This window comes from Aedes aegypti, chromosome 3 (assembly GCF_002204515.2).
Source record: "Aedes aegypti strain LVP_AGWG chromosome 3, AaegL5.0 Primary Assembly, whole genome shotgun sequence".
Classification (NCBI taxonomy): domain Eukaryota; kingdom Metazoa; phylum Arthropoda; class Insecta; order Diptera; family Culicidae; genus Aedes; species Aedes aegypti.
Genome location: NC_035109.1, coordinates 103,222,259 through 103,248,227, shown reverse-complemented (window position 1 = coordinate 103,248,227; position 25,969 = coordinate 103,222,259). Strand labels below are relative to the sequence as shown.

At 38.0% G+C, this 25,969-nt stretch overlaps 2 protein-coding genes across 3 annotated transcripts in view; one reads left to right on the top strand and one right to left on the bottom strand.

Moving 5' to 3' along the window:
• Positions 1-25,969, top strand: part of LOC5579277 (forkhead box protein I1) — a 93,876-nt gene that overhangs the window by 50,709 nt on the left and 17,198 nt on the right. The window lies entirely within an intron of this gene.
• Positions 8,631-25,479, bottom strand: LOC5563597 (glutamate receptor ionotropic, delta-2). The gene is made up of 5 exons (XM_001647865.2): positions 25,403-25,479; positions 24,622-25,326; positions 24,379-24,565; positions 10,104-10,509; positions 8,631-9,333 (listed from the first exon to the last, which is right to left on the bottom strand). The coding sequence occupies exons 1-5, from the start codon at positions 25,464-25,466 to the stop codon at positions 8,827-8,829; spliced, it is 1,869 nt and encodes a 622-aa protein (XP_001647915.2). The 5' UTR covers positions 25,467-25,479; the 3' UTR covers positions 8,631-8,826.

Genomic DNA, 25,969 nt, shown 5'->3' with positions numbered 1-25,969 from the left:
GCTCTATAAATGCTTTAAGATAAAAACTTCATGAACAACCAAGTTTAACGTGCAGTATGAAGCGGTTTATTTTTCGAAAGTTCTCAAAACCACATATTCGTGTATTTTTCTAAAATCATATTATTTACGAAAAAACCTCGAAGTTTGAGTACAAAATATTAAGGTGATGCAAGCGAGTTGTGTTTGATCCTTCGACCTTGACGCTTGCTCCTGCGGGGGCCGGCGATGAGGGCAGGATCAAACATGTCGCGCTTTGGTCGAGTGCCGCGTTCGATTAGTTCTTTTTGATCTTTCGACGTTGACGCTTGCTCCTGGGTAGTGCGTCAAGAAAGCCCGAGCAGTCGTCAGTTGTTTTCCCTCTCCGGTCGCGCGCCTATTTTTTCTGAGCGCTTTTATATAGCCGAGCAAACGAGTGAAGCTGAAAGTGGATTGTTGCTGCTCAAGGATGACGGATCAATTGGTGAGCTCGTTTCATGCTACTATTTCTAATCTATAAAATATGTATAACTGCACCTTTAATCGTTACAACGGTGAGACGTAAATATGATTTAAGCATAAGCATAAGCATAAGCATAGATGACCGTACAATTCGTAGTTGCTACTCCGTGATTGACCAGAACAATCGAAGTTGCACAGGGAATTAATGAATGGGGCTTGGGATTAGCTTACCATTCTTCAATGTGCACAAATCGAGAGCTCAAATTTAAAAGTCAATAACGGCGCCGGCCACGTCCTTACGGTCATCGGGGAAGGGAAGGAATGTTAGTGTGACTACCGTTGTTACTAGAGACCGAGATCACCTCTGCATCTCCACGGTTGTCATGGAGAGGATATTGGGTTAGTGGGATAAGGTAAAGATCTGGGAGTCACCAATGTTTGGTGATGCGATCCATGATATAATCACGCCTAACCGGATTCGCGAAATAATTCGGTAATCGCATTAAACGCCGAACAAGTGTTCGTCACTCGCCCACGCAAGAGCAAGCGACGCGATCAATAGATCAAACACTACTAGCGATCCGCGGCGCTTTTTCATTTCTCTGAGCGAACGACGCGCGACAAGTTTGATCCTGCCCCCATCGCCCGCCCCCGCAGGAGCAAGCGTCAAGGTCGAAGGATCAAACACTACTAACGAACCGATCACTTTTCCACCGCTTCACTACCGACGCGCGACATGTTTGATCCTGCCCTCATCACCCGCTCCCGCAGGAGCAAGCGTCAAGGTCGAAGGATCAAACACTACTCCAACGGTGAGACGTAAATATGATTTTTCAACAAACTATGAAAGGTTCGTCACTGTGAGTGTCGACATAAACTCTGATTCATAAAATATTTATGTCTAATTTTTTTTAAAACACCTTTTTTCTTTTACCTTTATTTTTGTAATTAAAAAAAACTTTGAATGGTTCGACACTACGAGTGTAGACTTGCGAAAGGTTTACTTAATTCAACAAACTTTGAATGCTTCGTCACGTCAAGTGTCGGCATAATGTTTCTCTACATAGATATTGTTCATATCAAAATAAAACATTATATTTACATATAAGCATGTTTATATCTCACCAATAATTATTTATCATGGTCTAATCGCTTACACAGCGTAACAAAAATGACATTTTTGCGTGTCTCAAGGATCAAATTATGTGTCTCGAGTAGATTTGGGGTTGCTGAATCTGATGGCATTCTCAGAAATGTTCCAGTACGTCACAATTTTTAGCTACAGGTCGCCAAAGTTGTGTAAAACACTGGTTTTATTGATGTTTACATGAAATTTAAAGAACAATTTATCATTTTTTTTGTAATCTAATCCATCAAGTATGCAAAATTGAACTTGAACTTTCATTTCAGATATAATTTGATTGAAATTGCACGATTAAATTTCGATTAAACTGATTTTTTCAGCATGATTGCAGTCTCCATACAAAATTCTTCGTTTCTCTTATATGGCAAAATACAACAATTCTCTAAACCATCAGAAAATAATTTTTCCTCGTCAAAACTATTATAAACTTTGATGATAAGTATTGTTAGACACATAAAGTTTGAATTATGTAGCAAATTAAGCAAATAAATAGCCTTACAAGCTGGCAAACTTGCATGCAAGTTGGTTGAAATAGTCATTTTTTGTGTTTTAAACAGCCAATATCTCAAAAACTAGACGTGCTATGATATTTCTTAAAACGGCAATGGATTCCGCAACCCTTAATTGAGTGAATAGCGGTATTTTGGTGCTGGAGAAAAAAACGTGTTCCGCAGTGTTATCAAAGTGAATCCTGTGACCCAACGATCGTCCCCATTAACAAACACGGTCTCCAAATAGCAAAGGTTACACACTAACATTCCTTCCCCCAATCCCACCTGACTGCAAGGACGTGGCTGGCACCGTTATTGACCATGTATAAATAGAGGCACTGAATTATGCACACTGAAGAGGATTATGGCCAGTCCCGCCGATCTTCTAGTTGATTCTTTGTGCATTTTCATTGACTTCGGTCAATCACCTAATTACAATCTTTGAACGAAATCACTTGATGAGCACTTTGTTACAATTATGCAACGTACTTAACCCGTATAGACCTGAGTGAAAGCAAAAATACTGAAACCTTCACCGCTCAGAGAATTCTTAACGGATTCAAATGATTTTTTGTCAGTACACTGGCCCACATATCTACACGGTGCTCCAATTACCGTTATTATCAAATAAAATATACCATTCAAACGGCAGTCAGCAGTTGATTCCTGACGTTGTTCTGCCGATTTGGGCCGATTTTTAAAAAAATCCTTAGGCAGAATTTTGAGTTACGCCCTTTTGAAGTTTATATGATAGAAATCACACGAAATATGCCACTTTAACTTGTTTAAACAAAGAAATTATAATAAAATTTTGTAGTTTTAATTTTTTATATGGTTTTAGATATTAAAAAATACATTTTTCTAAAAAATACATTTCGACCGACATTTGAAAAGGGCCAATGCTTTGTTTGATTATTACCTAATAAGCTCATACACGAAAAACGATATCTATCAAATTAACGCCTGTTAGTGATTTAAGGAAATTGTCCAAAGCATTCAAATTTGTATGAAAAATTCATGGACAGGATATGCAGATACGCCCTCTTGAAATGTATGGAAAGAATATGGAATATGGGATATGGTGGATTCTGCTCCATCTGTAATCAGCGATTAGCTAGGTGCATACATAATCATTACACTTTTGCGGTTGTTCTTATTTCATTCAATTTAGCAAGTTGTATAGAAGGAATGATTCAAATTGTATTCAAATGTAACGCAGAATTTTCCAATTTGAGACCCCCTTTCCTTCCCCACGTTACAGCTTTTACGTTACAGCTTTTCCTCGTTACGTAACATTTGAACGATTCCAAATTTACACATACACATGTTGTGTAACTGTCGAGATAGAGCAATGATCGGTATGAATAAGAGCTGCCAACACAGCTTAAAAGTAGCTGAGTAGATTCGCCAGATTTGTTGGTAAAAGGATCGCATAGAAGCTTTCGTTCGTATGTACAGCGCCTTTACTCAGCATAAAGCCGTATAAAGAAGGCCTAGAGAATGTTTACATTTGCACTAAATGTTAGTTGGGACTGTATCAAAGTTGACCGGAACACTCGAACATCACTTATCTTTATCTAAATTATACATTCATACATACATACTTCTATTCTAATCTGTTCTATTCTATTCAATTATACTCTACTTAAATTTATTCTACTCTGTTCAACCCTACTTGTTCTTATACATATTTTTACAAATAGACACTGTAAAAATTACCAACTGCGCGCAAAAGATTTGAACGGTACTCTTTCGATATTTGTACGGCTTTTTAGCGCTCCCAGCTCTGTAAAAAAAGCTATGCACAGATTCTGACTCCTAATGCGTGCTTCTCAAATGATCCATAAAAATGAAGATTTGAATTATTATTTCACAGTAAGTCCAAATAAGGGTTTCAACTTATATATGATAGTTTTTATGTATTTTAAGGAACTTAAGCTTTTTGTATTAAATGCTTTTCATTTGAGTTCAATCCTAGTTTTTTGAGGTAATTTGAACAAGTTTGTCGAGAGCTGGGAAGAGCAGAGTTTGACAAAATCTTCGAAATATCATATCACCATGTTTAATGTAAAAGACTTCTGCAATGCAACTGGTCGAGGACTAGGCTGACATAATGAGCTGGCTTCGGATAACGCTGTGCATAACGCTGTTTCACAGACCTGTCTGCGCTATAAAGTCGAACAAACATCGAAAGTGTATCGTTCAATTCTTTTGCGCGCAGTTTTTGATTACAACATTGGCATTTGTAAAAATATGTTTAAGAACAAGCAGGGTGGATCAGAATAGAATAGATTTAAGTAGAGTAAAATAGAATAGAATATAACAGATTAGAATAGAAAATAATTAAATAGAATTGAATAGAATATAGAATATAGAATTATGTAGATACAGATATGTAATGTTCGAATGTTGCGATCAAGTTCAGCTATATTGATGTGTATATATTTCAATTATACTTTGGCCCTTTTATAATGTCAATCTAGACAATATGTGTACGTGTAAATTTTGTGCAACTTGCTAAATTGAATGAAATAAGAACAACCGCAGAGGTGTAATGATTATGTATACACCTAACCGTTGATTATAGATGAAACGGAATTCACCATGCAATATTCTTTCCATACACTTCAAAAGGGCGTATCTGCATATCCTGTCCAAGAATTATTCATTCATATTTGAATGCTTTGGACAATTTCCTAAAATCACTATCAGGCGTTAGATTGTTAGATATAATTGTTCGTGTAGAGTAAAGTGGGGCAAAAGTTCGAGTGGGGTAAGAGTTTCTTTTCAAGATTTCTAGCTCAATTCAAAACAAATCTTATAAATGTCATGGTGGTTCGAATGCTATTCAAGTAAGAGACTTTCACTCCAAATATCATAAAAATTGATTGAGATTTGGAAAAGTTATGGCTATTTGTTGTTTTTCGACGTGAATATTGTAATTTTTGGTCAAACTTTCGTTGCATGGAAACAATTAAAGATAAAATCTTTCTCAATATTTTATGTAAGGGCGTTTCTAGACCTATTATAAGGTTGCTTTGAGGTGTATTAGTTTTTGCATAAATGCTTGAAAACAATGTTTGGCCCATAGTGGGGCAAAAGTTCGAATCAGCGGGGCAAAAGTTCGACCCATGTATAAAATCACGGAAAAATTTGCAAATTGCCTAAAATCCACATATTATCTTCAAATTTAGTTAAATTTGTCTGATCGTGTGAAAATTGTCACCAAAATTTTACCTTTTCACTTAGTTTTGCGAAAAACTTATATTTTTGAGTATGTTACAATTAACTCGGTTTTGGGCAATTTTTTGATGAAAATTTAGTGTGTATTTTTCGTTAAAGTTAAGTTTGCGGCTGGTGTAAGGTATGCCTGTCATAAAAGGATCGATATTTTGTGTTTTAGCCAGCGAACTTTTGCCCCACACTAGATTCGAACTCTTGCCCCACCGGTGGGGCAAAAGTTCGAATAAGACAATCAATTTTGAAACTGTTATAACTAAAAATGAGTAAATATTTTGACACAAGTTTGTTCAGAAAAATTATAGCCAATATGTTGAAGGTTCACTGTATGGTATTTGTTTTGTTTTAACTGCTATTGTTTTCCTGAAAACTTTGATTATACCACTAAGGTCGAACTTTTGCCCCACCTTACTCTATTGGTTGATAAGTAATAACTTAACATAGCATTGGCCCTTTTCAAATGTCGGTCTAGAATTTTTTTTTGAAAATGTTTTTCAATATATAAAACCAAATAAAAAATCAAAACTACATTTTTTGTATAATCTCTTTGTTTAAACAAGTAAAAATGGCATATTTTCAGTAATTTCCATCATATAAACTTCAAAAGGGCGTAACTCAAAATTCTGCCTAAGGATTTTTTTCAAAATCGGCCCAGAGGTGCAGAACAACGTTAGGAATCAACTGCTGACTGCCGTTTGAATGGTATATTTTATTTGATAATAACGGTAATTGGAGCACCGTGATCTAGTTTCTAGAAGTGGCCAGAGGAACTCGGAAATATTGATGTGGCCGGAGTTATTCCGGTGGGTCACTGGGTTAAGTCGGGTAAAAAATGGCTGTTTTTTGGGACATGCCAAGTTACTTTTATTTATTTGCAATGACAATCATTTTTATTTGCATGTGTCAATAAGATCTGTCATTCAACATTATAAATGAAGAGTTTTGCACCGTTTAAAATATACCGGATGTGACCATTTGGACGTAATGCCTGGAAGAACCGACTATTGATTTGTTGGATACTAATTCGTTTCATTTCTCGAAAAGTAGAAATCAAACATAATTGTGCACTAAAATGCATTCCCATAAGCTTGGCACAGATGTTCAGATACAAATTGGCCACTTTATCGTAAGTTTGAGGCGTTCCGGGACCCGAAAATGGTCATTTGTAGGATTAAGCAAGTGCAATACTCATAGTTATCCAACTCAAACGTTTCTCAAAAGGTTTACACTGATGCAATTTTCTTAAAATTCCGTCATGTAGTGGCCACATTATAACCGATTCCGGTAAAAATCTGTGACTTGAAATTTACCTACCTCCAGGGGCACAAACGCACAGTACCCTTCTCACCCGACCTGACCCAGTGATCCACCGGAATAACTCCGACCACAGGAATATTTCCGCGTTCTTCTGTCCACTTCTAGAAACTAGATATGTGCGCCAGTATACTGACAAAAAATCATTTGAAACCATTAGGAATTCGCTGAGCGGTGAGGGTTTTAGAATTTTTGCTTTCATTCAGGCCTATACGGGTTAAATAATGTTGGCTGAAACCTCTGTATATGGCCCAAACAACCAGAAATCGCAAAAAAGTTCACGCAATAATTCGTTTACTCATACAAATTACATCAAACTCGCAAAACACGGTGGAAAAATTCGTCAGATTTTTTTCTGAGTTCATTTGTACATTTTGTTTCGTTCCGTACACTCGTACAAAGTAAGTCGAATCAATCCGTAGCAGCTGTCAAATCAACATTTGGTATCATAAATTAAGTCGCATAAGATCGCAGGTTAGTTCGGTAGAAAGTTTATGTACTCGCATTGGATGCTATTATTCATCACATAATATATGCACGTATATCGACTCCACTTTTGTACGTAGAAGGCCTTTTCGCGACATCTTATAACTGAAATTTTGCACATGCAATGCCTCCAGGTGATTTCGTTATACGTACATTTTGGTTGTCTGGGGGGTGTTTCTTCATATGCATACAAATTATTTATAAAATATGAAATATATCAATGTGAGTACAGTGGGAATGTAGTTTACAAACCTTGGGATGATTTTCAGGCGAGTTTAATAAAATTTACTGGATTACATTAAACTTTTCTAATACATAATAGCTGATATTTATGTATCCCTAAGTATCATATAATATATAATATATTTTCAATATGTTACATATTAAACCCGTTCACATCTCGGCTAATATTATGATTGTTTTTCTATGTTTAATGTTGAGTGTTGCATACATCCAGGCAATTATATGAACACATTTTGTAGTATACATTAAGGGGTTTACTCGAAATCTCATTTATAGCGTTATGAGATTACGGTTTTTGCCATAAAATTGTCAAATTTCAACTTAAATGTAAAGTTTTTACATGTTTTCGGGCTTAAATTTTACAAGAAATCTGATTCTGTGCAATTATCAAACATACAAAGCGATTTAAAAAAGTTTGTATATAGAAGTATGAAAAATTATGAGGTACGGTTAAAACCGAGGTTGGATTCGGAAGAGACATCGTTGGTACACGCATTTTCCGAAAAAGCCATTAGAGTAATGAGCAACTTTTCCGAAGACATCAATATTTCAAATCATCAGAATTTAAAACCATCGTGAGATCTAGTTACAGAATATCATAGTCGCTTAGGGGAATCAGAAACCATGTTTTTTAGCTGGCGCCATCATGCGGTGTAATTTCCAACTAACCAATGCGTAATATGGTAGCCCTTTTTCTGTCGCAAAACTTTTCGCACAGACAGAAGGTAAACACTCTACGGGAGTGGCATTTCGCATGAAGACGTTTTGCATAAGGACATATCACCATGCCGATGGTAGAAGGGGTAGGACATAACGCAATCTGGACATTTGGCATAACAGAGCTTTCGCATAAATCAGTTTCATACAAGACTCACTAGTCCAGTTGAAAACCAAGTTATTCAGGATTCCGAAAACATTCTCAATCAAGAGAAACTTTCATAGAGTAGCTTATCATTTTTGATTTTTGAATATGCCAACAAATGTTTTCAGCTGGCATATTTTATTAAAAAACGGAAAAATGCCTACGTTGTATCAATTTAAAAAAACGGACAAAAATTCTGCCGAAGTATCATCCAATCAGCTTGCTTTCCTCCATCATTAAAGTTTTTAAAAAGGTAATTTTGAACAGAATTATGGTCCACATCAACGAAAATTCACTCGGAAAAGACTCGAACACTCTAGTACACGACATTGAAGATTGCCTTACAGTTGAGATCGAAATACGCATATCTGCCAAAGGATACCAACTCTAGTGGAATTATATGGTATAGTGCTTTATTCGGTTTTCATTTATTTATTGGTATTCCACTAAATAGCTAGAATTTTACTATTTTTTCATGTCTGAGCTGACAATTTTTCAGCGTGCCGCTTTCTTACAAAACTAAATCTTTAAAGTCATATTCTTCTTAGAATCCAATTGAGCTCAATTTGAAAGTCTACTTATAGTTTCGATTCCTCTGTAAGATTTAATTACTTCAAACTCAAGGTCCACCTTGTTTTCATGTATCGATGCAATAAGCATTCAACTACGAATGCCACCATCCCCAAAGAAAGTCCAGCACCCAAAACCATATAGGCCAGCAGTAAATCCTCAATCACCATTGCCCGCGGAGGAACCTTTTCCTTGTCCTGAGAATGGAAAATTTTAATCTGCACCTCATAGTCCATGTACCGCTTGGCCACCACCGGTTCCTGATAGGCCCGCATCCCTGACGCTACAATCCAAAGAATCAAATCCGAGAGCCGGTCCTTCAAGGGCCACGTTTTGGTGGTCATCGATATTTCGTACTCGAAGTAAAGGTCTCCTGTCATGAGCCGATAGAGATGTACGTTTTGGGCCGTGATGAACGATCCTATCATGTAGTGGCCGTAATTGAGCTTGCCTACGCCAAAGACGACTTGGCCCTGATTAGCCAAAGAAAGCAGTTCCGGTCCGGTGTGGACACGGAAGTTGGAAACCACTTTCTGAACGACGGGCTGAAAAAAATATTGGGTTGAGTTAAAACTAAGGTGCTTCATTTACCGATATAAGCAAACAAAAATAGCAAGCAAAATTTTTAACGCAAGTTTGTTAAGCTATTTAACGTTCTAGAACGCCCTTTTGAAATGTCAACCATCAAAATCGTTGAATTTTAGTTAGATGACGTTGTATTTTAATACCGGAAATCATCTCTGAATGTTTGCAATTGTAGGAAGCAAAAAAATCTCGAAATATATTACCAGCTTTTACATTTCAAACATATGAAACATTTAAAATCAGAAGGCACATTTTGTTATTGATTGAAAATTTGAGGTGTAGCAATTTCTGAATCTTTACGGATTTCGATGCATCATTGTAATCTCTATTTTCTGCCAGTTCAGCTATTTCTGGCCTCAATTTCTGTTCTTACCATACACCACTTAGGGATGATACCGTGATGGATCAATTCCCGAACATCAAACTCTTTTTTGAATATGTACCATACACATCTAATAAAAGTTTCTTCAAGTAATTGAAACTAATCAGAGATGATTAAACGGTATTGAAATACAACGTTAATGTATTGAAAATCAATTATTGTAACCGTTCAAAAAGGCATAACTCTAAATTTCTTCTATCGCTATTTTCAATATCACTCCAGACCTGTAGAACTACCAGTTAAACTATTTTGCGTAAAATAAGTTTACGGCTAATATTAAAAAAATGGTGAATGAAGCACCGTGTAAATGTTATCAACCATTTGTATCAATCATTTGAAATAACTTACATTCTGACTAAAGAGTAGGGATTGAATCCACGCCTCGTGGGTCTGGGTCCAAATAACGTCTCTGCTTGCAATGTCCTCGTAAGTATCAATGGGAGGTTCAAACAGGGGAAAAGTTTTAAGGCTAGCGTTCTTCCCAACGAAGATGTTACCCAGATTGATTGTAAAGGCGATCAAGGCAATCGACAGGATACATTCCGGCATGGTTCGATAGAGGATATCGGCGCCTTGGAATAAGAACACAGCAATCACATTCATTGTGTTCCAACCGAGGCCCTTCGTCTGGACCTGGTTTTCAAATCCTGCCATTAGAGCGTAGGCACCGATGCAGCACACTATACTGATAGCAATGCAGAGCCAGACCTCAGGTTTGAATGCCAGGATAACGGTTTGCCATGGAGGAATCAAACTGGAATCGAATAATTGAAATACATACTCCGGGTGTTCCGAAATTTTGCTTTTTTAGAAAAGGCTTAGGCTAAGGAAGTTACAATCAAACTTTTATATCGGGGAAATTATGAAAAATGACATTTAGAAGTTTTCTTATTGAGATGTTTGAAAAAAAAAGGCATATAGTGACTAATATCAAGAAAATATTTCTAGTTCAACTATATTTAGTGATTCCTACCACACAGAACGAAAAATCCATGTAAATGTGAGCGTAAAATCATAGACATGACTGGAATGCCAGATTTGTCGCAAATTTACACGTCACATAGTGTAAAATTACAATAACATCATATAAGTTTCCACTTAACATCGTGTTATCCAACATGGACTCTAACCGATTAAGCGACAATTTGCATTTGCGTAAATTTACATGATGTTGATCTAATTTCACACGATGTGTCATGAAGATTTGCGACAAATCTGGCATTTCCTTTATGTGCATTATTTTATGCTGAAATTTACCTGGATTTTTTCCGTGTATTTTATATACAATATACCGTCGGACGGGGCTACTTTTGATTCCAGGGGCTACTTTGGACACTCACCTTTTGTATTTATTAGCAGCGTAAATATTAATCTGAGCAATTTTGTGTCTTCAGCACTTTTATTAACCCATATATGCTCTACCACTAGGCATGATTTTTTCTTGGAACAACATCAACAATAACAGGATAAACAAGAAAACATTTCAAAAAAGCTCGAATAAATATTCACAAGGTATAAAACATTGGCTATACAAACATTGTTTGAATTTTAACCATGTCGTGGAAACTTATTGGGAGCATCACAAAACTATCGAATCGTCATGTTTCATGAAAATCTTGTGATTTGTTTTGCTTAAAATTGTTGTTTTATTAAAATAATTGATCAAAGGTCTAATTTTTGGTTTGTGTATTTTACAACATGAAAAAAATAAAATAAATGTTTGTTAAAGTGAATAGACATAAAACACACATATTTCAATACGTACCAATGCCAAATTCACAACATAATCTCTAAAAAACTGTTTTTCGTCATATTGTACATAAATTTGTAGTACAGAACAGTCGCATCTTTCAAAGGCTTAAATTAAACTATTCTTAAGCCAGCTCTAAATTGCTAAGAAGCTAAAAGCATATTACAAAAGCAAACTTACTTCTTTACGATCTTGCAAAACTTTACTTCATAGATCGCGTTTTTAATGAAAATTACATACTGGTAGTAAATTAGTTACCGGTATTAATGTGATCCTTCTACATATCGTTCATATAACAGTAAGAATAGAAAAAAAAGTTTTTGTACATGACTCATTTATCATCGCAGTACCTAGAAGTTACGTCGTTCGTTTATGTCAACTTGAAAATCGAGCATTCGTAACTGATAGTTCCATTTAAGAGGAAGTTGAAAATTTAAGTTTCATACTTCAAACTGAGAATAGTGAATGGCATGTTTCGTTGAAATTTGTTATATATGTGTAATTGATTCTAGCTTTGCGATTTTCTACATTAAGTTTATCAATGAAAAACGTTCAATAACATCACAGCGGACGACAATCTATTGAATCAGTTTGAAAGTTATAAGGAAAAATCATTTCATTAGCAAATTGTGAAAATGTCCAAAGTAGCCCCTTTTTTGTCTTGAAGGACACACTTTTTTCGCTATTCAAGTATTTTTGTTATTTCTTGATGGATTTGCCTCATATTTTGCACATTTGGTACGTACATATACAACTTAAATATAGGCAAAAATTATCAATATCTATCCATAATTCTAAGAGTTACAAATCCTCAAAGTTAAAGAATGTGGAAATAATGTCAAAAGAAGCCCCGTTTGACGGTATAATATTATCATAACCCAAGATTCAGGACCCCCCCATTTCAGGACCTTCTTCAAAAGTGAATATCAAACTCAATACTACACAGTTAAAAAAAATGAAGATTGCACGTCATGTAAACTTCATTCATGCGATGTAAACATGACGTCATGTAAATTTAAGTCTGTAATCATGTAAAAATGTGTTATATGTCATGTAAGCACTCAGAATCCTGCTGGATTACATGACATATAATTCAAGTTTACATGACATATCATGTAAATATCCATGATATTCCACGTTCCAATTATGTGCATTATATGTCCCAGAAATTTACACGTTTCGTTCGAACTGTGTAGTTCAATTCTTTACCTACGAAAAGTCCATCTTTCTCAAAATATTGTGAGGAAAATTTTTGCTAGAGACAACATACTCGTAAGCTAATGCTTTTTATAAACATTCATGATTTACTGAGAGCGGAAATGTGACTTTCTTGGTATTTTTGTTGTATAGTATGTAAATGCCCAATTGCTAACATATAAGCAACAACATTTCATGAAGGTGTCACTGATTTTGTAACCAACGTCTTTTTTGAGCAGTGAAACACATTTGGCTCAATCCAACCGCGCCATCGGAAATTGTTTTCTCTTTCTAATTGCGGCACAACCAAGGGAAGTTTAGGGGGTCAAATTAGCATGTAAGTTGACCGAGCAGAACTATATACCGTAAAACGGGGTAACTTTGATAATGCGGGTAACTTTGATAATGCGAGACTCTCAACATACTAAACGAAATAACAAAGTTCCTGTTAATCTGTTAAGCAAAACGAATGCAAAAGTAAAGAGTATTAGTATGACACTTCATGTTAAAGCTATTTCCGTTGGAATCAAGTACATTTGAGGATTTATATGCATGTATGGAAAATTTATAAGATTTTAGCAATTTTGAAATGCTCTCAAACAATCTGTTCTACGATCACTATTTGATGAAGTCATAATGAATTCGTCACTTATACTTGATAGCCTAGTTATAGTAGAACTCGAATTCGGTCTCAAAACTCTTAGCGAATACTATTTTTACAAACTGGGACCATTTTTGTAATCTAAGTCAGAAATTTCCATATAGCGTTAAACGCCTAAAGATATGCAACGCCCTACAAATGTTCTGTAATTCATTCAATTTTGTTCGAGTGATGCTCCATTATCAAAGTTACCCCAAAACAGAAAACCGACTTTCGATTATATGAAAATTTATATATCCATTAAGAATAAATCTTTTAGAAATCTATCAACTGGAATCGATAGTTAGTATACCAGTACTTGTTTTAAAAATATGAATTAAAATTCTTTGAAACAGCATGCATAAATATTCAAGTTTTCTTCGAAAAAACTATCAAAGTTACCCCGTTTTACGGTACCGCAATCCGTTAAATTGGTGTTCACTTCACCCCCCTTGTGAAACATTGTCTCTGAGGAAATAAATTTTAAATATTATAATAATGACGATAAAATTCTATTTCCATCATAATATTCCAACTTTTTACATGACATTCGTCTTCAATTCTGAGCAGTTTATGAGGAATCTGACAGAATTTCAAGCAAAAAAACTAACTGCTTAAGGTGTTGATTTTACTCCCAGTTCCCCTATCGTTTTACTTTACAAATACGCATAAATATTTAGTGGTAAGATTCAAGTATGACGTTCATCTTTTTGTTTAGACCCCCGCTCCACCAAAAGGTGAACGTCATATTTGAATGATCCTTGTATTCTTTAAATCACTTTGGAATTAAATATCAGAATTCTTAGAATCCTCCAATTTTTTTAAAGAAAATAATAAGAAAAATCTATTTTTCTAGAAATGTTTGCTTTTTTGCACCTAATTTTACCATGATGTTCTTAATGTCACCATCTTTTAAGAGAGCTTACAAGAAGTTATTAGAGATGGCGAATTCAGAACAATAAATTAAGAACATGGTGAATACTGGTACAAGTTATCCAATACTCGTCACTCCAATTTTCATTCCAAAAACAAAGTTTTTAATATTTTTTTATATTATTCTTACTAAACATGGGTTGGAAGCTTTTGTTTAACGCAATGACATTATTGAAAAGCCTATTGACTGATTTATAAAAATACTTTCCTTCAGGATGGCGAATACTAATACTCTATATTAAAAAAAATCATGCGTCCGGTGAGTGCAATTATTCAAATACAATCTAAATAGGTAAAACCTGTCCATCAAATTATGAACCGCTTTAACAACAATTTTATTCCAAAAATTATGAACCACTGGATTCCTTCGGTATGCGGGAATGCTTTCCTCGCTTTCATCGGACGGCGAGACAATGACAGAGACTTTTTTCAAATTCTCTTTCATTCTTCCGTCGCTACAGGTTGTGACGGAATCGTAAATTTGATAATTTTTAGTCCATTATCTGGTATGATTGTTATTTATATCACTGGAATCATGGAAGGATATCCACTTAACTTATCAAACACATTTACTTTACGAAATTCTCCAAAAATAGATAGAAATTTTAATAGCTAAACAACAATAAAATTGCAGTCATGAGTGTTCTGTCATTGCGACGTGACGAAGTGAGCACATGAAATGTAGCTTCGTATAGTGACAGTGAGAAGACTCGTTTTGTCAGGGTCGCAAGTCCGTCATGATACTAATCAGCCCTGGCGGGAGCATATGCTAGAAATTGAATCACCTTTGTATGTCATTCGTTAATACTAATACCAAGAAAGTCAAATTTATGCCCTCAGAAAATCCTGAATAATTTTTAAACGAATTAAATCAGGGGTATGATGTCTTCGGCCATGTTTTTCCCTTCCAAATTTTCCATCATGAGTGGGAAATTAAACAAACGTTGAGTTTGATACACACTTTTCACGATGAAAAATAGACGTGCCCAACCTTTTTGAACCACGGGCCAAATTTCAGGAAAATTATTTTCATAAACCTCAGATTTTTCATAAACCTTAAAAAAATCTTTTTTTACAGAATCGGAAAATGACTAACTTTTCAAAACCTTATTTTGGCTGAGCATTTCACCGAAACTAACTTTTCAAAACCTTATTTTGGCTGAGCATCTCACCGAAGGTTAAATAAGAAAGGTTCTCCAGTATTACGTTATCTAGCACGGACTGATTTGAAAAAATATTGTCCTGAATTGTATAAGAAAATTCACCCCAAGATTTTTCATTGTTTACACTGTTGTAGTAATCATCTACATAGTGTTTCTTGATTACTACTACTGGAAATTCATGCTCAAACTAGACTGTATTCATGTTTTCAATTAACTGGGTGGACCACGGAGTCACGTCGCCCCAAATGTTCCGAAGACCATCGTACAGACTTAAAGAGGGCTGGACGGGTCCCGACGAAAATGAAAACATTGAAATTTCTTGTTTACTTCCCGTATACGAAACTGGTGGTCATATGTCTTGAATGTACCCTGTGAATGTGATTGAGGGCCGTAAATCGTCCACCCTAGCTTAGATTTCACACCAATTGGCCGAGAGGAGAAAACAAGCTTAAGTTGTCCAGTCCAAGAATGATCATCGTTTCTTCGAGTTCGTAGCTCTCAAAGGAAATGTTTTTCAGATGTGGGTACCCAACGACCACTCATTTGTATTGAAGGCTCTGTTTTGGTAATTTTAACTCGGTAACAGAACGGACATCCTTCAATGGCAATCTATCGTCTGACCCCTCGCGCAGAAATCATAAAGCCGTTTCTTTTGGACTTAGTTTCGAGCCTCTTCACGTTACCTGTCCGACTAACTAATGTAACTAACGGGAGGGCGAAGCCTCTGGCGTTCAACTCATGAGCCACAGCATTTTCAATGAGAACGGATGACAGAGCTTAGATTTTGATCCGAATAAGCCGATCAAACCATATTCAAAGAGTGTAACAAATCATGAATCATAAAAGTTCGTGACACATCGCTTTCGGGGAGCCCTATGAATTTTGATATTCACTCTCTCACATGGGACGTGACGAGAGAGCGTACAAGAGGATTAAGTCTCATAGACGACAATGATATCGAGCCATTCGAGAGATTTAAGTGTTGCCCAAAATTGATTACAACTTCCATCTTTCGTGGTTGTTGAGACACAAAGTAGGTACTTTTGAATGGTCCCGGAAGGTATAAGTTTATAAGAAGACGTATTATGCACGTGCATAAACTCTACGCTTTGGGTTTCCTTTACTGGATTGCGATGTCTCACGACAGTTGCCCAGAAAGAGTATCAAGAACTCTGACATTTCAGTCACATCTTCTTCTTCTTTCTGGCGTTACGTCCCCACTGGGACAGAGCCTGCTACTCAGCTTAGTGTTCTTATGAGCACTTCCACAGTTATTAACTGAGAGCTTACTATGCCAATGATCATTTTTTGCATGTGTATATCGTGTGGCAGGTACGAAGATACTCTATGCCCTGGGAAGTCGAGAAAATTTCCAACCCGAAAAGATCCTCGACCAGTGGGATTCGAACCCACAACCCTCAGCTTGGTCATGCTGAATAGCTGCGCGTTTACCGCTACGGCTATCGGGGCCCCAACTCAGTCACATTTATCATGATGTAATTCATGAAGTCGGTAAATATCCTCTGAGGAGTACCTCTTCTGCCACGCTTGAAACGAACCCAGTCCATTTTGTAGTTGGACCGTAACTTCTCCACCAACTCTTGGACAAGCATAACGAAGGTCATTAATCACATCCGATTCTGACTCCTTCAAGACCAACCAGCTCTGGGCAGCTTTGAGGGCATCTCCTTGAAGATAATCTTGAAGGCGTTTAAGATAATTGGAGAAACCGTAGGCCTTAGTGGTATATTCAAAACAACTAATGAACATTGGTCATTTTTCTGCTTCGAATTTTTAGACAGGCAGTTTTTGGACACAGCTTGTTGTGCCATTAACTGCTCTTAAGAGAGTTTCACGGTTTGTTGTATTTGTACGTTTCCCTCGAAGAATCATCTCATCTTCTAAGGCTTTCTCCCTTGCACGTTGTTTGGCTTCTAGCTTACGCAGCGCATTGTTCAGATCTGAGATTCCTTCCGGGAGAGAAGACTGGATTGATCGAGCTCCGTTTCTTGTTTGATATCTTTCTCGGTATTTTTGGAACTTGCAGCTCGTTGCTACACTTGTCTCAGCTCCAATCTGAATTTTTTATTGCTTCCATTATTCCAACGTATGAGTAGTTCTTCTTTTCGGCATTACGTCCCCACTGGGACAGAGCCTGCATCTTAGCTTAGTGTTCTTATGAGCACTTCCACAGTTATTAACTGAGAGCTTACTACGCCAATGTCCATTTTTGCATGTGTATATCGTGTGGCAGGCACGAAGATACTCTATGCCCTGGGAAGTTGAGAAAATTTCCAACCCGAAAAGATCCTCGACCAGTGGGATTCGAACCCACGACCCTCAGCTTGGTCTTGCTGAATAGCTGCGCGTTTACCGCTACGGCTATATGGGCCCGTAGTGCGCTCGCAATTGATAAGTATCACACTGCACCATGTCGCATATTTTGTTGGATTTATTGCACTTCATGCAATCCTCTACTGCCGAGTTCATTGATGAAAATTCTTTTATTTGTGTTCGGATTTATTTTAGGGACCATCTTTAACTGCTGATCAAAGCTAGAATATAATATGTATTCAATAAATTGCTATTGACAATTAAGGTTTCTACCCACAATTTGGGTTTCAATCCGTCAGACTCTTGCAAATGGGCCTCGCTAGCACTGTCAATGTTTGATCTCATACTTCATATCATTACAGATTGAAATAGTTGATAGGAAAATATAGAAACTTACTTCAATTTTGTGTGGTTTACAACCAGTTGCGTAGCTAGGGTTTTCGGAGCCCGGTGCGGAGTTCGGGGGCCCTTGAAATTTAATTTAGTCAACAGGGCTATTTTTTAGGGGGGCGGGGGTTTGTAGCCTTGAGGTTACGCTTTCGCTTCATAAGCGGAAGGTCATGGGCTCGATTCCCAGCCCCTCTACAAAAGACCCGTCCTGCCATCAGAAGACGCCTTACGAAGGACCGTGCTTTGGGGAGCACATCCATCCTTCGTCAGAATCAGATGGTGACTGAGGCAAACTGACCCTCTTCGCAGGCAGCAAGCCTCAAACGACTAAGGAACACGGCAAAAATAAACAATCGCAAGAGCAATGGATTATGGCTTATGGAAAACGATTGGACTAACAGCAGAGCTCTCTCCTACCTGCTCGGCGTGAGAGTAAAAGAGTAAATATAGATTAGTTGAAAACAGATCTGTTTCGGTAAAGAAGCTACAGATCAACTGATTCCGGTACAGTAGTGGCCACGAGCACAGAGGGCCTTTAAAATAAAACATAAGGAAAAAAAATCAGGGCTATTTGTGGCTAAATATCTTAAAATATGAATTCTGAGACCTCATGACTTGAAAACGTGATCAAAAGGTGACTGATCAGTAACCACGCTTCGTTAAAGTTTCATAAAAAAAATCCAACGAGCCATCTCAGAGGGCATTTCTAAAAAAAAAATGTGAGGATTTCTCGTCACGTTACGCCAAAGATTACTACATGTATTTAATGATTTCCAGAAAATGAAAAGTAGATGTTTGCTTAACGTTTATTTTAGTTAATAATTCAAAGACTTCCTTTCCAAAGTTCATTAAGCTATTGCTTGACACATTGCACAAAAATGCTTCCTGATTTTTGTTCAGGATACCTTGAGGAATTCATTTTTCATTTCTTCAAAGATGCCCACTGAAATTAATCCAGGGATTTCACCAAACAAGGAACTGATCTTTTTCGAAACACATTCAGCGATGCTTCCATAGAATACAGAAATAACTCTAGAGATTCCTGGATTCCGTGGATTTTTTTAAATTTCCTTTTATTTTCGTTCAGAGTTTCTTCAATATAAAGTCAACTCACCCTTATTCTATATTCTGCACATGGATATCGAGTATAAGTATGATTTCGTAGTTACCTCGATGGTCCCTTCGAACGCATTCGCTTTGGTATTGTGTTCTATAATTCGATACCTCCCTAACTCGATGGTCCCTTCAATATCGAGTTGTGGAGAGTTGACTGCAGAACTGTGTTGAAATTTATCTGAAAATGACTTGGGAGATTTTTCCTAAGCTTCCATTCGAAATTTTTCCACAGGTTTTTCCATTAATTCCACACAGAAGCTCTCAAAAAAGTTATCAAGGATTTCTCTAAGAACGTCTTCAAAGGGATAAGTAAATTTTCTAGAAATACTTGGAGAGAATTCCTGAAAAAAATAATAAGTATCCCGAAAAACTGATAAGTGTCCCGAAAAACTGATGAAGCATATATTGGAGAATTGAATCGAGGGAACTACAGGAATAACTTCTGTAGCGTTTTGTGATCTTGATTCCTAGATGAACAATCAAATTGGAGAATCCATTGAGAATTTACTTCAAAAAATAATTGAGAAATAGTTGGAAGAACTCACAATTTCTGGAGAAATGTATGAGGAATCCCGGTTGAATTCATAGTACAATTTCTGGAAGAATTCCTTAAAGGTGTTGCGGTAATCTGTAGGATAATTCCTGAAAGAGTAGTTTTAAAATCACGCAAAGGAAAAATAGTTCTAAATTCATCGTAGTAAATTTCTACACGATTTTTTCAACACTAGAATGAATGTATGTATAGTTTCTCGGAAGTATTACTGTAAGAATATTTCTCTATTTATTACTATGAGATGGTGATTACTGAAGAAATCGGTAGAAGAATTTCTGGGAGAATTAGTGAAGTAATCCCTTTGTTGAACTGGTGAACGGTTTTTCTGTAGATAATACTGAAGAAATTTGAGAAAAAATTAAAATCATTCATAGTTTTGCATACAAAATTCCTGAGATCGTCCACGAAGCAAACAAATTGTCCGAATCTCGTGAAAATCGTGCCTCGACTGTTAAGTCCGGCTCTCCGCATAACACCTTCAAGCGCAATATTGAACAACAGGCACGAAAGTCCATAACCCTGTCGTAGTCCCCGCCGAGACTCGAATGAACTGGAGTGTTCGCCCGAGATCTTCACGCAGTTTTGCACACCGTCCATTGTTGCTCTGATCAATCTTGTGAGCTTTCCCGGGAAAGCTGTTCTCGTCCATGATTTTCCATAGCTCTACGCGAACGATATTATCGTATGCCGCTATACTATCGATGAACAAATGGTGCGTAGGGACCTGGTACTCACGGCATTTCTGGAGGATTTGCCGCACGGAAAAGATCTGGTCCGTTGTCGAGCGGCCGTCGATGAAACCTGCTTGATAACTTCCCACGAACTCGTTTGCTATAGGTGATAGAAGACGGAAGAGAATCTGGGATAGCACTTTGTAGGCGGCGTTTAGGATGGTGATTGCACGATAATTTTCACACTCCAGTTTGTCGCCCTTTTTGTAGATAGGGCATATAACGCCTTGCTTCCACTCCTCCGGTAGTTGTTCCGTTTCCCAGATTCTGACTATCAGCCGATGCAGACAAGCGGCCAACCTGTCCGGGCCCATCTTGATGAGTTCGGCTCCGATACCATCCTTGCCAGCGGTCTTGTTGTTCTTGAGCTGTTGAATGGCATCCTTAACTTCCCCCATCGTGGGAGCTGGTTGGTTTCCGCTGTCCGCTGTGCTGACGTAGCCATCGCCTTCGTTGTCCTGACCTTCTGTGCCTGTGTTTTCTGCGCCATTCAGGTGTTCATCGTAGTGCTGCTTCCACCTTTCGATCACCTCGCGTCCGTCCGTCAAGATGCTCTCATCCTTATCCCGGCACATCTCAGCTCGCGGCACGAAGCCTTTGCGGGATGTGTTGAGCTTCTGATAGAACTTCCGCGTTTCTTGAGAACGGTACAGCAACTCCATCTCTTGGCATTCCACCTCTTCCAGGCGGCGCTTTTTGTCCCGGAATAGGCGGGTTTGCTATTTCCGCTTCAGTCTGTATCGTTCCACGTTTTGCCGCGTACCATGCTGCAGCATTGCAGCCCGCGCTGCATTCTTCTCCTCTAAAACCTCCTGGCACTCCTCGTCGAACCAATCGTTTCTTGAGCTACGTTCCACTTATCCGACAATGCTTTCGGCAGCGTCGTTAATGGCTGCTTTGACTGTCCTCCAGCAGTCCTCAAGAGGGGCCCTATCGAGCTCGCCCTCATCCGGCAACGCTGCCTCAAGATGCTTCGCGTACGCATTGGCGACATCCGGTTGTTTCAGCCGCTCAAGATTGTACCGGGGCGGGCGTCGGTACCGTACATCATTGATGACGGATAGTTTTGGGCGCAGTTTTACCATCACCAGGTAGTGGTTGGAGTCAATGTTAGCGCTACGATAGGTTCTGACGTCGGTTATGTCGGAGAAGTGCCGTCCATCGATCAAAACGTGGTCGATTTGCGATTCTGTCTGCTGAGGTGATCTCCAGGTGTACCGATACGGGAGGCTGTGCTGGAAATAGGTGCTACGAGTGGCCATATTCTTGGAGGTGGCAAAATCTATCAGTCGTAGGCCGTTCTCGTTCGTCAGCCGGTGGGCGCTGAACTTTCCAATCGTCGGTCTGAACTTCTCCTCCTGGCCAACCTGAGCGTTCAAATCTCCTATGATGATCTTGACGTCGTGGCTTGGGCTGCGGTCGTATTCGCGTTCGAGCTGCGCGTAAAATGCGTCCTTGTCATCATCAGTGCTTCCGGAGTGTGGGCTATGCACGTTGATTATGCTGAAGTTAAAGAATCGGCCTTTGATTCTTAACTTGCACATTCGTTCATTGATCGGCCACCACCCGATCACGCGCCTTTGCATATCACCCATCACTATGAAAGCTGTTCCCAGCTCGCGTGTGTTGCCGCAGCTCTGGTAGATGAACTATGAACGTTCGCACCAATGCTCCTGTCCAGCACACCTCCTGCAGCGCTACGATGTCGAAACCGCGGGTCTTCAGTACATCGGAGAGTATGCGAGTACTTCCAATGAAGTTGAGAGATTTGCAGTTCCACGTACCGAGTTTCCAATCGCTAGTCCTTTTTCGTCGCTGTGGTCTTTGCCGATTGTTCCGGTCCGTATTCTCTCGTTGACGTTCCTGTGCTGATGTGATTTTACGATTGGCTTGCAGAGCCTGACACCAACCCCCTAGATTTCCGGATGACCATTCCCCCTAAATGTTCGGAGGGCCGTAGTGCGCAGTTTAGCTTAGAGTCCTTCCCTGGCCTTCGGACGATGATCAGCCGCCCCTGACATGGGGCACAGACGCTGTTGTGAGCCGCTCCCAACATGGAGTACAGACGCTCCAGGTTTGCAGAAGCAAAAGCAAAAGCAAACCCCCCCTTCCCTGTCAGCATACGACCAAAGTTCCCACCGGGGGTTGGTTACCCGATCTTCCCCAAGGTTACTCGTACCCCGGCCAGTACCACGAGGAGGTAGGGATAGGAGTTGCTGGGCAAGAGGCTAAGGACCGCACAAAGGGGTCTATTTTATTCCTGCAGGTACGCGAGGTACCAATGGTACGCCATGCCCAGCCATTTACCGCGCCATCAACTCAATGTGCTTCTAACAAAATTTGTTATTTGTAACACGTCTTGATATAATTGTACTACAATTTTGATGTAATCTACTGGTCGGGCATTCTCGCTGTATTGTACATTCACACCGACTCCCTACACTCCGGATATCGTGATGATTCCTGTGGTATCGAACGAAACATCTACTCAGAATGATGCCAAAAATCAATATAACATTTTGTAGGCATCCCACTTACCCTTGAAAGTATCGTAATAATTCAAATAAAACAATGTGTTTGATTATGTGAAAATCTTGTGCCTAAGATTTTGCGAGATTCTTGCCAGGGATCAAATGAGAATCATGCACCGGATTCTGTAAAAAAAAATGTGCCTAAACCCGATCAGTGGATTACAAAAGAGTTGTAACAGATTTAATTACTCAGTTAGCCCATTTTTTCTAACAAAATGTATTATAATTCTGGCTGGTAATTAAAATAATACAAATTATAACAAAATTTATTCTACACTAAACAAAATTGAAACAAAATATGTTATAATTTAGACCAAAATATAACTAATTATTTCAAATCAAACAAAAATATAACACACTCTGTTATTTTCCATAACCGAGTTATGACTAAATTTGTTATGTTTTTGCTCTGAGATTTTCTTTTAAAACAAATTGTGTTATAATTATAATATAATATTGTTGTAATCCACTGATCGGGAAACTGTCAGAATCTTGACCAAGATTTAATTTATAATAAAAAAAATGTAAAATTGCTAAGATGTTATTTGAATACTGCATGATTAAATTTAGAATTATTTGATCGGCCTGACGAAGATTTTGTGATAATTTTGTTCTAAATTCAGTGAGTGTTCATCGCGTCGTGATCCTTTAAGAATGCTGCCGAACACTCATGAGAAGCATGCCATAAAATACATGTCAATGATTCTGTAAGAATCCTGCCCAAGATTTTGCATCAACCTTTTCCAGAATTATCCGGAATTATAAACCCAGAATTGTGTCACGATAAGGCCAATAATTCAGTGAGATTTTGTATGACCTTCAAATTTTGTTGATGCTTGATAGATTTTTTTTCTATCAATCAGTAAGAAATTTTAACTTATTTATCATAGAGAAGAATTCTATTTGCAGCCTACTTGACAGAATGTAATATAACAAAGAAGAATCGAAGATTCAAAAATCAGTATGCAAATGTTTCGTGATAACCATACAGTGATTTTTTTTTCAGACAGTTTAGACCCCAAGAGATCCACAAAAAATGAAAAAAAATCACTGTTACGGAATTTTGTTAAACTAGTATAGTAGTTATTTTTTATATTAGTCACGAAAACATTTTTTTTTCGAATATCTCAAAATTGCAACCCAAAACGTTTCTTTTTAGAATTTCCCCAAAAAATTTGATTGTAACGTTCTTAGCTCTCTTTGGGGGGTATCCTGACGAAGTAAAATCTTAGGACACCCTAATTCACACTGTTCTCAATAATACAGTCAAAATAATTTCTCTTACCGAGGACGTGGAGCGATTCCACATACGCTGACCTTGCGAATAGTTGCGGTGAAACCCATAAATTGATGACTTGTGTGCCAGGTCAGTAACGAACCCACACCAACATCCGCTCGGCGTTCCGTAATTGTTCCAACAATTCCATTCCCGGTCCAGTTTTTGTACACCGTTCCCCATTCACCAGGCTGGTCTAAAATTAAGCACTTCCCTAATATTCAAAATCCCTTCGAAGGTAATAATACCTACCAATGTGTAAATCCCACGTGCAGTTGTACTTGTTACAAAACTCAACCATAATAAGTCCTCCCATTCCATCAATTTTCACCGTCTGGTTCTGGTACTTGGCTATCCAGGGTTCATCGTAGATCGGTTTGAACATAAAATGAGGAATGAGTTTAAAACTAGCCAACCGGAACATTCGTCGCTCCATGTTCAGTGTCTTATCCGGAAAGATGTCGTTTCCCCAAAGGAAAGTTCCGTTCTGCGTTAAATACGTATCCAGGAGAATTAATTGTTCGGCCTCTTCAGGATTTCCCTTGTACCAATGAGTCCACAGATCAATTTCATCGTCTCGAGGATCCACTAGGAGGAGGCGAGGGATTTCCTGAATTGCTGGATGTTTTCTCAAACTGTCCATGAATTCGGTGTTTAGTTCTCCACTGGGATCCTGCACTATGATCACCGTTTTGTTGGGATGCCTTACTTCAGCATAGTCGTGAGAAACGTAGTATGAGTCCAAGAAGAAGAGCGCATTCGATTGATCCATGATGAAAGCATGACAGCCCAAGTCGATGTTCCTGGTTAGCCTTGGGTCGTATCGACCCTCGGTATTCAAAACCATTGAAACTGCGGGCTGATACGAGGAAATTTGTATGCTTTTGATTAGCATGTTTGTGGAATGACTGCTAAAAAGAATGCATGCTGCTCGGGTTGCCACCACGTACGTTAAAACTATGAAATAACATGGAATAAATAAGACAAAGGAATAAGATAGAAACGACATTAGTTAAACCAAAAAAATACTCACATAGATAATCAATCAAGGAAGAAAATCCCTCCTCGAATTGATAGTCGGGTAGTAGCGAATCCATTCCTGCATATACATTTGACGCGATAGCGATTCTCTAATGTTGCTTTTATCAAAAATCAAGCCTGATTTAATATGCGGCGTGGGCACTTTAAAATTTGGTCGGCTACTGACAAGTCCTTTGTTTGCAACTCAGTGTGTAAGTTTCTCACAAGCTGATCGTTGTGACATAACCTTACAACTGTATTACAATTATCCTACCGTCAAAAAAAATATTATCGCTATTGTACAAAACAATACAGTGTTCATTAGTCATGCAGGACAAATCTTTTGTTACAGGATCGCATTATGTATTTCACTTGGATGAAATAAAACAAATAGTAAAGCTAAAAAGCATTCCATTAAATAGAGTGGGTAATCGCGGAGTTCATTAACAGCTGTCAATGTGACCGGCAAATAAGTCCCGTTCACATTTTTAAACCAACCAATTTCAAATAACTATAAAGCAAATTGTTGTGTGAGGAAACATAAATGCTTTTGAGGGTTACTTCTTTGAAAAAATTTGTG